Source organism: Sinocyclocheilus grahami, unplaced genomic scaffold (assembly GCF_001515645.1).
Source record: "Sinocyclocheilus grahami isolate Dianchi unplaced genomic scaffold, SAMN03320097.WGS_v1.1 scaffold142.1, whole genome shotgun sequence".
Taxonomy (NCBI): domain Eukaryota; kingdom Metazoa; phylum Chordata; class Actinopteri; order Cypriniformes; family Cyprinidae; genus Sinocyclocheilus; species Sinocyclocheilus grahami.
Genome location: NW_015505321.1, coordinates 941,876 through 956,479, shown reverse-complemented (window position 1 = coordinate 956,479; position 14,604 = coordinate 941,876). Strand labels below are relative to the sequence as shown.

At 34.6% G+C, this 14,604-nt stretch overlaps 1 protein-coding gene across 1 annotated transcript; it reads left to right on the top strand.

The window, feature by feature from the left end:
- The first annotated feature begins 6,367 nt into the window (after positions 1 to 6,367).
- LOC107591483 (cystatin-B-like) lies at positions 6,368 to 8,134 on the top strand. The gene is made up of 3 exons (XM_016280638.1): positions 6,368 to 6,515; positions 7,078 to 7,179; positions 7,710 to 8,134. Exons 1-3 carry the CDS (start codon positions 6,444 to 6,446, stop codon positions 7,836 to 7,838), a joined length of 303 nt encoding a protein of 100 aa, XP_016136124.1. The 5' UTR covers positions 6,368 to 6,443; the 3' UTR covers positions 7,839 to 8,134.
- Positions 8,135 to 14,604: the final 6,470 nt, after the last annotated feature.

The following is a 14,604-nucleotide window of genomic DNA, read 5'->3' as shown; positions in this document are numbered from 1 at the left end:
TGTGGTAAAAGGAACAGCGGCTTGGCTATCACCAGCAGCGTTATACTCCCCTCAGTGAATTTGCACTGGGGCAGTGGGAAGGTTACGACCTTGCATGGCATTTGTCTGACACGTGGATGCTTGTACGTAACCCTCGTTCCTTGATGGAGGGAACGGAGACGTTATGTCCCCATGCCACAACCTCGAACCATCGCTGGTGGCCAGGGACAAATTCTCGGCTCCTCAGCGTAAAACCTGAAGAGTGGATGCACCTGTCTCCTATTTATATCCGTATGCCAGGGGACTGGCTCAGGTACGCAAAATTCTCTAGCCAAATTCTATTGGCGTTTTCTCTTAAAGTCAGAGATGATTGGGGCTCCCAAGTGAATCCCCTAATGTCGTCACGGCATAACATCTCCGTTCCCTCCATCAGGAAACGAGGGTTACTTACGTAACCGAGGCGTTATTATTTTGTCTTGTGGAGTATATGTAAACATGTTAAATAGCTTTTTCAGGACAGTACTAAATGAAAAAATAATATGCAATTTTCGTGATCCCTCTTATTTTGTTTCAATTATTAACATTTTGCACATTCTGTAAATCCCAAATTAATCATTTTTAATACTTATTTAGGAAAAATTGCAAAGTAAAATGTGCATGATTTGTTCGCTTTTTATACGTTTACTATAAAGAGGAAGTTAAAAGTGTCTGGGTAGGGGAAATGAAAATAGTAAGCAATTTTAGTCTTTCAAAACTCATAAACTTTAGAAAAAAGCATTTAAAAAATAATCTGGTCAGTTTTTGAAGGCATTGGTATTTTTCTTTGCTTTTGATATTCCAGAATCATGTGCATGTGGTTAGTTAAAATAAATATTTTAAATTAATATTTCTTTCATAGTGTGAAATATGCAATGTAGTCATGAAATATTTGCATGGTTATGACTAAAGTTTGAATTTGCTCTGCATTATTAAGTTGGTAACTTTGACTTGAAGTGGTGTGTTTATTTTGAAAGTCTGAAACCAAAGGCTTTTGTTTTCTTCATTTAAAGGGGTCATATGATGTTGCTAAAAAGTTGTTGATGTTGATGTTGGTCATATGATGTTGCTTTTTTTGTGTATTTGGTGTAATGAAATGTGTTTATGCAGTTTAAAGTTAAAAAAACACATTATTTTCCACATACTGTACATTATTGTTTCTCCTCTATGCCCTGCCTTTTTGAAACACGTCGATTTTTACAAAGCTCATCGGTCTGAAAAGCGAGGTGTGCTGTGATTGGCCAGCTATCCAGTGCGTTGTGATTGGAATGCCTCAAGCGTGTGACGGAAATGTTACGCCCCTCACCATACTGTTGATGCCGTGTCCGGCCGGAGCGACGAGACAAAAACATTAAAACCCATTACAAACGAGGCATTTGTTGCATCCAGTGGGGACATAATTACTGATTATAATGACTTATACTGTCTTTTTACGCGTTGCGTTGCATTGCATCGCGCCGCGTAAACATAAAACCCTGTCTGCATTTGTGATCAGAGAAATGACAAAAAACAAGTGCTAACGTAACGCCACACTGCCCAAAACTCGCGTTTGTATCGTCAGTGGCAAATGATAAAAGAAAACGTACTTACGTGAGTCAGAACTGCCGGCATTTTAGTCTAACGTAACTCTCCCAGGATCAGTAAACAGTCCTCCATAAAATGTGCCGGTGATCCACAGTACTAAGTTGAAGTATTCCCTCAGCGACCAGCACAGATCAGCTCCAGGCATGACGAAGCGGATATCGACCTCTTTTGGACGTTATGCAAATCTTCCCACATAGTGAGGTAGACATGTGGGGGCGTGTTAGAACGAGCCGTTTTAGGTAGGCGTGGCTGACTCTTAACTTTTATAAAGAATATCTCTTTGGATTTGAGACTTTAGTCTTTGCAAATTTACAGATCTTCTTTATGCACCAAGAGCTTGTAACACTCCAAAGAGAAAGGAAAAAATTAAATCGCATCATATGACCCCTTTAAAACATGTGATGTGAGTGAATGTGAGTAGTCAATGTGAAAACTAATTTTTATATAGCACCATCTTGTGGTTAAATTCTCACTAAATATAATTTTACATATTAAATTCCATATAATTTTGCACATCTATCACAAAATGATTGTAATTACAGGCTGGTGAATTTGAATTGGTTTTAGGTCCACGTCTCCCACTGCATAACCAAAAACACTGTAACTCATCATATCTGAGTGTGTTTGTGCAGATCTTTGTGTGCTGGTGACTCCTGTTAGTGGCTCCTGGAATAAATCCTGCTTCCAGCTCGTCTGGTTCACGCACATCGAAGAGCTGGATGCTTCCGGTGGACATCGTGTCCTTCAGCTGCTCATACGTCACCACATCATCTGAAACACATGATGGGTGAGCACACACATCTGAGTACTGACAGCATACTGCTGCTAATTCATATTGTGAAGCTGAATTTAGGTCTGCTGTCTCTACTGAGTGATATGATAGAGTCACACTTATCATTTATTATTTGATCTTGATTATGGATAAATATAGATCTATGGAACTGCAGGGGGCCCAAAAATGGCACAAGTGATGTGTCAAAAATAAAAATAAATATTGATTTAGTATTTCAAACCTAACATAGATTTTTTTTTTTTTGAAAGTTTGGTAAGTTTTTAATGTTTATGAAGTCTCTTCTGCTCACCAAGCCCGCATTTATTTGATCACAAATACAGTAAAAATAGTAATACTATGAAATATAAAATTTCAAATAACTATTTTCTATTTGAATATTTTGCAAATTGTAATTTATTCTTGTGATCAAAGCTGAATTTTTAGCATCATTAATCCAGTCTTCAGTGTCACATGATCCTTCAGAAAAGAATGAAGATTAAGCATTGAAATTACAGTGGAAAAATAAAGATGAAATAACATTAATTTAAAATATGTATTTCATTTATATATTACATTTAAATATATATTTTGTGTTATTCAAATTAATATCTTGTTAGAAGATTCTTCATTTTGCCCTCCAAACTTGATTAACAGTGGGGAAAAAAGGGTGTGTATTACTTAATGTGTCATAGTGTGGAATCTGGTGGGAATCTAGACTCACACCCAAACAAAAATGCTGATTCAGCAGCCTGGATGGATCAACAATCTTCACATGGGTGTGTCACAGTAATTCATCAGACTAAACAAATCTACTCTGTGTGAAAGCTGGCTTTTACTCATTTGTTTTCACAAAAAATAAATGAGGCATAAAGATATAACATATGCTGAATATCACAAGCCAGACGAGAACATGTCTGAATGAAAATAACAATAAAAAGGAAATTATATTTTAGATCATATAAAGACAGTATTTTCATGAGAAACAAAGAGTCATACTTTATATCCATCTGCAGGTGATGAATTCTGTAGAAAAGCTACATTTATGACTTTTTAATCTCATATCTCTAACTTTTTGTCATTTTCGATCTCATAATTTTTTCACAGTTAAATTCTTTATACATAATTACGACTTTTATCTCATCATTTTGACTTTTTAAAGGGGTCATATGATGTTGCTAAAAAGAACATTATTTGGTGTATTTGGTGTAATGAAATGTGTTTGTGGTTTAAGGTTCAAAAAATACATTATTTTCCACATACTGTACATTATTGTTTCTCCTCTATGCCCCGTCTTTCTGAAACGCGTTGATTTTTACAAAGCTCATCGGTCTGAAAAGCGAGGTGTGCTGTGATTGGCCAGCTATCCAGTGCGTTGTGATTGGCCGAATACCTCAAGCGTGTGACGGAAATGTTACGCCCCCTTACCATATTGTGATGATGCCCTGTCCGGCCGGAGCGACGAGACAAAAACATTAAAACCCATTACAAACGAGGCATTTGTTGCATCCAGTGGGGACATAATTATGGATTATAATGACTTATACTGTCTTTTTACGCGTTGCGTTGCGTATCGCGCCACGTAAACATAAAACCATATCTGCATTTGTGATCGGAGAAATGACAAACAACCAGCGCTACTCTACACTGCCCAAAATCGTCAGTGGCAAATTCTTTAAATATGAAAAACGTACTTACAGTCTGTGAGTCAGAACAGCCGGCATTGTAGGCTACTCTCCCAGGATCAGGAAACAGTCCTCCATAAAATGCGCTGCACACATCTGAATATTTGGGTTGAACTGTTCTGGAACAGTGTTGTAAATACAACTTAACCACTGATTTCTAGTCATGTCCTCTTTTGGAAGACCAAACAAAGTAGTTTTGCTTTCACAACGAAGCACACAGCGTCTTCACGACATGGCGGCGGCAACAAAACTACAGTGAGACTAAAAGTTACGCCTTCTTTCTTTGCGTGAACATTTGGGCGGCGTTATGCAAATCTTCCCACATAGTGAGGTAGATATGTGGGGGCGTGTTAGAACGAGCTGTTTTAGGTAGGCGTGGTTAACTCTTAACTTTTATAAAGAATATCTCTTTGGATTTGAGACTTTAGTCTTTGCAACTTTACAGATCTTCTTTATGCACCAAGAGCTTGTAACACTCCAAAGAGAAAGGAGAAATTGAAATCGCATCAGATGACCCCTTTAAATCATAATTAGAACTTTCTATGTCATAATTAACTTTTTATCTGATAATTTGTCATCATTTATACTTTTTATGACAATATCTCATATTGACTTTTTTATCACGATTATGACTATCTCAAAATTACAACTAAATATCTCATAATTATGGCTTTGATTTTTTTTTACATTTTATCCCATCATGGCTCAATGTTATAATTTTGACTTTAATCACATAATTATGGCTTTTTATCTCATAATTGTTCCTTTTGTCATCATTTCTACTTTTTTTTATCCCAATATTTACATTTTATCTCATCATGACTATGTGTGGCATAGTTTTGACTTCTTGTAATAATTATGTAATGACTGTTTATAATGACTGTAATGAAATTAATGTAATGACTGTTTATCTTGTTTTACTTTTGTCATCATTTCTACTTTTATCTCATAATTATGATGTAGTGTAATAATTTTGACTCGTAATTTTGACTTTTTTATCTCAGTGTCAATGTTTTTTAAATGTCATAATTACAGCTTTTTTCCTCATTTTTTTACCGTTTATGTCTTCATTTTAACTTTATATATAATTTCTACATTTTATCTCATAATTATAGCCTACCTTGGTATCTCATAATGTCCTAATTGCACTTTCCTAATTACAAAACCAAGTTTTTTCTTTGTGTCAGGAAAGGGCTTCGATCAGGCAGGTTTTGGCAAAGGCAGCTATCTGTTCATCAGATGATGCAGCATCAAACCTTCTCTGACCCCTGAGTCTCTGACCACACGTGCATGCGAAACCATGCTTACTTACTCTGTAAGACAGATGTTACTCTTCTCACATTCGTTAAAAGCACAAAATTGTTTTGTTTCGCATATAAGCCAGTGGAATAGAAACTCTGATATTCTCATCATTTAAGACATTATTATTTTGTCATTAAATAAGATCCAGCGAAAACTAAATAGGCCTACTTTAAGTGTATTTAAAGGTCGATTGTGAGATGTTTCAGTCCATGTATTGCAGTTGTCAGCTCCATTATCGCATTGATCGCCAGTGTCTGCTGAGACAGACAGAAGCAGGAGTCACTGTGTTCATCTCTATCATATTCAAGATAAGATGCGTGTGCTTTTAAGTGCAGATAGAATGCAGTCTAAAAAGTGCAGTTATGACTGATCTAAAGCAGCGTATTTGGTTGAACTATGTATCTATGATTGAGGCGATTGCACGGATCTGAGTGTCGCTGATAGCGTTTATTATATCATAATCTATTTATTTGGAATTAAGCAACAATTCTACCCCCATACTTATCATGAAGCATGTTTTCCTCCAGGCGGCGCTCGGAGGCTCAAAAGCCAAGAACGCACGGTCTATTAAGCCACGCCCACAATTGTCTTTCTATCTACTCACATTTGTTAGTCCCGCCTCAGACTAAACCAAAATATATCCTTGATACATCAGATGTTATGATACACAAATGTGTTTAGGTTTAAACACCAACCGTAATAATTATTTGCATTATTTAATTAAACATCATTACTGGTATAGCCTAACTCTATGATTTTTATTTATTTTTTTTTTGTAAAGTTTTTTTTTTTTTATCAACCCCCGTCTCTTCCAAACACATGGTACATTCCAGTGATGGCTCATAGTCATATGATCTTCTAGACAACATAAATACTGCAGCAGTGATGCATTTTTTTTTTTTTTTTTTTTGTAAAGTTTTTTTTTTTTTTATCAACCCCCGTCTCTTCCAAACACATGGTACATTCCAGTGATGGCTCATAGTCATATGTGTGATCTTCTAGACAACATAAATACTGCAGCAGTGCTGTTTCTGTGAATTAGACTGTCTAAAATACCTTTTTTCTACATCTCGACACCGATTACAGCTATGGCGACATTGGTTGGAGGTCCATCCCAGGTGAAGCAAGCCACACCCGAGGTGCAGAAGATCTGCGATGAGGTGAGCCTGGAGCTTCTGCTTTTGTGTTGATGCTGTACGTCAGCTGATATGAGAATGCACGTGATGTGTATTTATTATTTATTATAAGCTATTAATTAGTACTATTTAGAATTTACTATGCTATGTGTCGATAAAATAATCAAATGATAAATAAAAAATTATTAATGCAGGATAACTACGTTCAGATTCCTAAATGATTTAAAGTCATAGTGTAGGTCAAATGCATGCACCAGAGATTGCAAGCAATAAATGGTATTTATGCAAGGTCAAAAATAAACGAACGAATGCTTTTACATAGCTTGAATGAATTGGTAATCTTCACATGATGGTGAGTAAGTCTTAGGGTGTGTCAGAGTAATTCGTCTAACTTGACAAATCACATACTTTTTGCAAAACAGGTTTTTTCAGTGTACGTCAAAGGGGGGGGGGGGGGTGGACAAGAAATTGTGTTTCATGAAAAAGAAGCATATTTTAAGACCAACTTAAAATTTCATTGTGATATTATTTTAATGTCAATTAAACACACATGCATTAAATATGAAATCTGTGTCTTTTGATTCAGATCAAACATCATGCAGAAGAGAAGGCAGCGAAGAAGTTTGCTGTTTTCATTGCCAAATCTTTCACCACTCAGGTCGTGGCCGGAACCAACTACTTTATCAAGGTAAACTTTGAAGACCAGGATATGAGGCAACAGATCACTCCAAAATGAAAATTTGCTAAAAAAATAAATAAATGTGCTCACCCTCGGGCCAAGCTGTAGATGAGTTTGTTTCTTCATCAGATTTGGAGAAATGTAGCATTGCATCACTTGCTCTGCAGTGAATGGGTGCCGTCAGAATGAGAGTCCAAACAGCTGATAAAAACATCACAATAATCCACACCACTCCAGTCCATCAGTTAATGCCTTGTGAAGCCAAAAGCTGTGCGTTTGTAAGAAACAAATCCATCATTAAGGCGTTTTTAGATTCAAACCATTGCTTCTAGTCAAAATGCAGTCCATAATCCATAATAACGTGCACAAACATGCAGCTTTTGTCTTCATAAATTGTTAACTGATGGACTGGAGTGGTGTTTTTATCAGCTGTTTGGACTGCCATGTTACAGCTTGCATATTGCCATCAATATCTACTTTCTAAGAGTTCAAAGCATGTGTAAACTGAGTATTCTCATGCTCCATATCTCCCTCTTCAGGTAAATGTAGGAGGCGATGAATTCGTTCATCTGAGGGTGCATAAGTCGCTTCCTCACAGTGGAGAAAAACTCCAGCTGCACAGCATCCAGACATCGAAAACTCAACAGGATCTTATTGAATACTTCTAATGCATGCACACTGATAATAAAATGCCGTACTGTATACAGTATAGGTTGATATGTGTGATGTATTCAAATAATGCTGTTACAAAAGCTTTATTCAGTTCTACACCATCACATGATCTCCAGTCCAGTGCCTACTGTATGAAGAGGAGTTTTATAAGACCAACACATCTTTGTTTACTTTGACAAACATTATATTGTGGGGAAAAAATTGCACATGGATATGAATCAACATTCCAAATCTGTTTTATAGAAAATAATGGAACTTCTAAAATAAAGGGAAATAAATTTCATATTTCAAATGGCATGTCTTTGTTTTATTTACACCCTCTAAAAGAATGTTGTTTATGGTAAAATATTGAATGCAAATATTTTTGTGTCTTGTTGTTCTTTAAAAAAAAAGCGTTTTAATACACTCAACAAAAAGATTGACACAGATGAATCATAAACCTTTTCTGTTTGAATGGGCTGAGCAAAAGAAAGAAAGAAACACTTTCAGACAAAACATGAAGCACGGGACGTTCTAAAAAAATATTGATTCTCCACCAATTTTCAACATTGTGCATCAGCTCACACCAGTGTTATTTTAGTGAGATACTATTATACTGTAGTTTTTCATGCATTTTTATTTAAAAAATTTTCATTTTAGTTAAAAATGTAATAATTTTTTTGTATTATATTTTTCTATTTCTTTTATTTCAGTTTTACTTTTTAATACAAACAAGTTGAAGATTTGTGTGTATATACAGTATAGTTGTTATTTTATTGCATTTTTTTTTTTTTTATGGCTTTAGTTTTTCTAATTTTAGATTTAGTTTTGGTTAACTAAAATAATCCTTTTCAAACTGCATCTGAAGAACTACAAGACCAAAGAAAAGTGATGTATCATTCTTTTAAAACATAAGTTCATGGGATTAATTTAATAAGAAAATACTACATTTTAAGATATAATATGGGTAGAATGTTTTTAGTTTCATGTTTTTTTGTTGTTTTTTTGGTCACATCATTTCTATAGTATTTTATGAAACTTTATTGTTATTCTGAAATGTGGAAAATAGTAATACTAAACAATAAAAAATAATAAACGTAAAAAGTTTGACTGGTAGTGTATATACAGTAGTCAACATTTGAAGTGTATCAAAAAACTTCATCAAAGTTGTCCTAAAACAAGAAAGCATTTTAGGTTTTAGGTCCACTTCAGAGGTTGACTAGTATATAGTTCTGAATACGTATGACTTGTGTCTTGTGATGTTTTTCTGCTTACGGTAGGTAGCAGCCGAATAGGAGACAAAGGAAAAATCGCAGTGGCCTCATGATGATCTGATACTGATTTGGTGAGGATCAGATCAGATGAGAAGTGTAGGATGAGTTTAAGTCTGCATTGGATAAAATGTGAGAGTCTAGAAACTCATCTGTAATTATATATGTTTAATACATCTTTATTTGAGTTTGAGTGAGAACATCGCATGGCAAGAGTTTGCATTCAGCTACAGAAACCATAAAACGCTTATTAAGCATAAAAGAGACAGGAACATTATCACGGGAGATGCCATGTGTCTAAATGAAGCATGATCCATCACATGAGAACACATCACACACTAAACCACATCTGCATCTGTGAAAACCTGTTTTAGGAGAGTGGTTTTAGTTTTATTTTTAATTAACTTTAATAACCCCTTTTTTTACCGAATTTTAGATTGTTTTTGATTGTTTTATGCCTTTTAATCCTTTTAATAACGCCAAAAGCATTTCATTATTTATGCTACAGTACATACAAGCAACTAAAATGTAATGAGGTCAAATGACAACATACAGATTGGCTGATATTCAGATGAAAATGATTCATGTCGTTTCATTTCAAATAAATAGATTGAAATAACGTCACATTTCAGAGTTAGAAATAAAACCATAAATGACTACTTTGAAAAGATGTAAACAACATATTTGTGAAAGAATAAGTCCATGATACTTGCATCTCCCTGTAGAGTTTGCTTTACTTTAGGTCTAAACTCAAATAATATGACTTTTGTAAAAGTCTCGACTTAAGAATAAATCTTTGCATAAAGATATTTGCATTATAGTTGCTTTATAGTTGTTTTACCGACATGCCGGATGGTAAAGCTAGCATGCAGCTAGAAAACATTAAATGCTTATTAAGCATTAACAAAAAGGAACATGGGAGCTGCCATGTGTCTAAAAGAAACCTGATTAATCACACTTGATATATGAACTGTCTGTGTGTGTGTGTGTGTGCGTGTGCGTGTGCGTGTGTGTGTGTGTACCTGGTATTTATCACGTTATGGGGACCAAATGTCCAAATGTGGGGACATTTTTGAGGTCCCCATGAGGAAACAAGCTTATAAATCATACAGAATGAGTTTTTTTGAGAAAGTAAAAATGCACAAAGTTTCCTGTAAGGGGTAGGTTTAGGAGTAGGGTTGGTGTAGGGCACATACAGTTTGTACAGTATAAAAACCATTAATGTGTGTGTGTGTGTGTGTGTGTGTGTGTGTGTGTGTGTGTGTGTGTGTGTGTGTGTGTGTGTGAACCTGTAGAGGATAACTAAAATTCGCAGTGTAAAATGCAAGGTGGGGGTTGATTTGTATCACTGTAAAACATTCATCCTGTTTGATCAGTTACAGAAACTGGTATGATCATATGACAATAGATGTTTAAATGCATTAAAAATGCAAGTTGATGTCCTCATATAAGCAAATAAAATGAGTTTTTCCCCATTCTGTTCATTTTTGAATGAATGAATGAAGTTTGACCACAGCATATTTGTGAAAGTCTGCAGTACCATTTTATACCAATAACTAATAAAAACATTTAAAAGTTACAAAGGGTTCAAAAGGTCCTGAAGAGCAGGAATGACCCCTACAGGAGAACTGAGCACATAACTCGTCTTTCACAATAGTGTGCTGAATCTGACAGCCACTTTTACTATTTCATCCACTTTGATTTGATTAAATAGACTTGACTTCAGTCTATTCTCTTGAGACAATGAATATTTTGCTCAGAAGCTTTACGTTATGATTTTTCCACACATTTGTAGAAACAAGCCCACTGCATTTTAGTCGCGCTACAGTCACAGGCTATGTATAAAAATGATCTGCTGTAATGTTTTTTGAAACATATCAGGGACACATCCGGTGTGTTGTTTCTTCTCTGTAGATGGTCTGGGATGCCGGTACCGTTGTACAAGTCCCAGGGTTGTGGGAAGAGAGTTCTGTGGCTTTTATTGTGTGTCTGGACTGTGATATATGTACATGCAGGCAATCAGAGGCCAGTCTCATGTAAACGTCCAGCTAACGCTTTTGTCTGACCTTCCCTTTAGTAATCTGGAGGCAACAGCAAGATTCAAAAGACTAGTTCATTTAGCTGGAGCCTTTATAGTGTTGGCTGGACAACAAATCAGATGAGGGCCCCATATAAAAAAAATTTATATAATGAGAATAAAGTTGTAATATTTTGATAACAAAGTCAGAATTATGAGAATAAATCGTAGCAATACAAGAATAAAGTCTTATACAAAATTTAAATTGTAATAAAGTAAAAATTATAAGAATAAAGTCATATCAATACTAGAAGTCTTACAGCAACATGAGAATAAACTTAATATATTTTGAGAATTATGAGAATAGAGTTGTAGCATGTGAGATTAAAGTTGTAATATTTTGAGGGTAAAGTCAAAATTATGAGAATGAAGTTGTTGCAATACAAGAATAAAGTCTTGTGCAAGCTTGATCTTGTAATATTTTAAGAATAAAGTCAAAATTACGAAAATAAAGTTGTAGAATTATTAGATTAAGTCTTAATATTTTGATAACAAAATCAGAATTATGAGAACAAATCGTAACAATACAAGAATAAAGTCTTATATATTAAACTTGTAAAAATCTGAAAAGTCAAAATTGTGGGAATAAAGTCATAGCACTGAGTTTAAAGTAATATTTTGATAATAAAGTAAAAAATAAAATTCAATAATAAGATCACATTACTGATGAATAAAGTCTTACAATTAAAAGAAAAAAGTCATAGCGTTGTGAGATTAAAGATGTACTATTTTCATGACAATAAAAAAGTATCAATTCAAGAATAGTCCTATACAAAATTAAACTTGTAATAATCTCAGAATATAGTCACATTTATGAGAATAAAGTCATAGCATTGTGAGATATTAGTAATATTTTGATGATAAAGTAAAAATGATAAGTCATATCAATACTAGAAGTCTTACAGCAACACGAGAATAAATTTAATATATTTTGAGAATTATGAGAATAGAGTTGTAGCATGTGAGATTAAAGTTGTAATATTTATAAAGTAATTCTGACTTTAAATATTAAGATTATAATCTCATAATGCTACAACTATTTTCATAATTTGTCATTTACTCGCACAATATTATGACTTTATTACAACTTTATTAACGCACAGAAAATACTGTCACACTTATTAATCATGCTTCACCAGTACAGAATATTTAGATTTGATTTGATTTTTTTATTGCTATTTTTTAGAGTGCATTGCATCAATATTCTGCCTTTAATTAAAATATAATTCCAGAGCTCTGTGATTAGATTTATATCAAATTTTTCTGTACCTGTTGAAACGGTTCAGGTATTTGTGAATTAGGTTATCAGCTGAGACGGCGAAGTTTCCACCGGCAAAAACACCCATAAATACCTGGTTTACCTGTATCATAGTAAATGTGTCAGTACATGAGAGACACACTGACAATTAGACAGAGACACGCACTCGGTTTTGTTCGTAGGCGTTTGCGTCTCTTATAGGCTGAATGTATAGGCATATCTCACATCTATAACAGAAAACAGATGTAAAGAGCAAATTCCACAGGTAGCTTTATATGGGGTCCTGCAGTGATTTTCATAGGTACGGATGAAAATACCATTAATTTAAAGCTCACTATAATTGCACTAATAACTTCATAATTACTGCACAAATAAAGTCTTACAGAATGCATTTGCAGCTGATGTAGAGTGTGTTTAACTGTGTTTGTTGTGCATGCGAGTGACTGCAGGGTTTTCACTGTAAACATTGTGTTTTCAATGTGAAATGCTGACATCGTTCTCTGTTCCAGGTTCCAGAACGGCCCAGAGCACGAGAGAGAGCGATACAGAAGCTCTTTGTGCTTTATCACCCTGTTTGTGTGTTTGCTGTGACTTTTTTTTGTTTGTTTGTTTTTGGCTATAATTATTGATGGCTCTTTTCCAATCTTAAACCACAGATGGAACACGTTTAAAGACACGCACACAGACATATGCTACCTCTCAAATGTTTGGGATCACTGTTATTTATTTATTTATTTATCTTAAGAAATCATTTTTTTAAGCAGTTTTATTCAGCAAGGATGCATTAAATTGATCAAAAGTCACCATAAAGACATTTATAATTTGATAAAAGATTCTATTTAAAATAAATACTCTCATTTTGATTCTATTCACCAGAGAATTAAGAAATCCTGATGGTTTCCACACAAAAAAATTAAGCAGCACAACTGTTTTCAACATTGATAATAATCAGAAATGTTTCTTGAGCAGCAAATCAGAATATTATACTGATTTCTGAAGATCATGTGACACTGAAGACTGGAGTAATGATGCTGAAAATTCAGTTTTTCATCATAGGAATAAATTACATTTCACAATGTATTCACACAGGAAACAGCTATTTTAAATTGTAACGATATTTCACAATTTTAATGTATTTTAGTTAAAAACTTCAGCCTTGGTAACACTTTTTATTGATGATTCTGATGTTGTAATGTAGCATTAAAAATTGGCATTTTGTTTACAGTATACAGTGGGGTATAAAAGACTGACCACATTGAAATCTGAATATTTTATTGCATTGCATTGCATTTAAACCTGACAATAAAGTTTTAGAATTGAAAAGAAGACAAGATAAGAACAAAAATTCCATTGTTTAGGTGACTAATCAAATGCAATTTTAAGTAAATGAGAGTAGATTGAAGTAAATGAGTGTCATTGATCATGTGACATTGTATAGATGTTCAAATGTTCTTGTGTTGAATCTTAAGATGCTGAAATCACACTTGCGGTTTTGTTCATGTTGAGGTGTGAAATGCAAAAGAAGATAATTTTTAGTAGTGATCTATAACTTTTGGACCCCAGTTTTTCTGTCAATATGGGGTGCTGTGTGTACATTAATGAGGGAAAAAAATGTACTTAAATGATTTTAGCAAATGGCTGCAATATAACAAAGAGTGAAAAATTTAAGGGGGTCTGAATACTTTCCGTACCCACTGTATGTATGTATATGAAACCCCTTTGACCCAGATAAACTGATCCTGTCTTGACATGTAGTTTTAGGGGACAGGGCTGTATTTGTGTTTGTGTGTGTGTGTGTGTGTGTAGCCTCTGGTTAAGAAGGAAACACACCCCCTCACAAACCTCTGAGCCAACTGTTGTTTAACAAAGCTGTTAAATGAGAGGGGCCCTAAAACCCCACATTATTTATGCCCCTGTGTGTGTGTGTGTGTGTGTGTGTGTGTGTGCGTGCAATGAAAAGTGAGACCTGAATGGATGACATTAAGATTTAGATGTGAGTGCTGAGCATCCGGCACAGACGGACAATTGTATTGGAGCTTTGTGTGTGGTGTGTGTGTGTAGGTTTACACACAGTAGATGTAACTTGGAGACAAAACTGTGTTAGTTTGAGTGATTGTAATGAACTGTTGGTATGTGCTCCTGTAGATGTGTGTGTGTGTGTGTGTGTGTGTGTGTGT

Bases quoted from the DNA above. Each gene is read 5' to 3' on its own strand.
- LOC107591483 (XM_016280638.1), top strand. From the start codon at position 6,444: ATGGCGACATTGGTTGGAGGTCCATCCCAGGTGAAGCAAGCCACACCC. The intron at 6,516-7,077 runs GTGAGCCTGGAG...CTTTTGATTCAG, and splicing joins TGCAGAAGATCTGCGATGAG to ATCAAACATCATGCAGAAGA. The intron at 7,180-7,709 runs GTAAACTTTGAA...CTCCCTCTTCAG, and splicing joins GAACCAACTACTTTATCAAG to GTAAATGTAGGAGGCGATGA.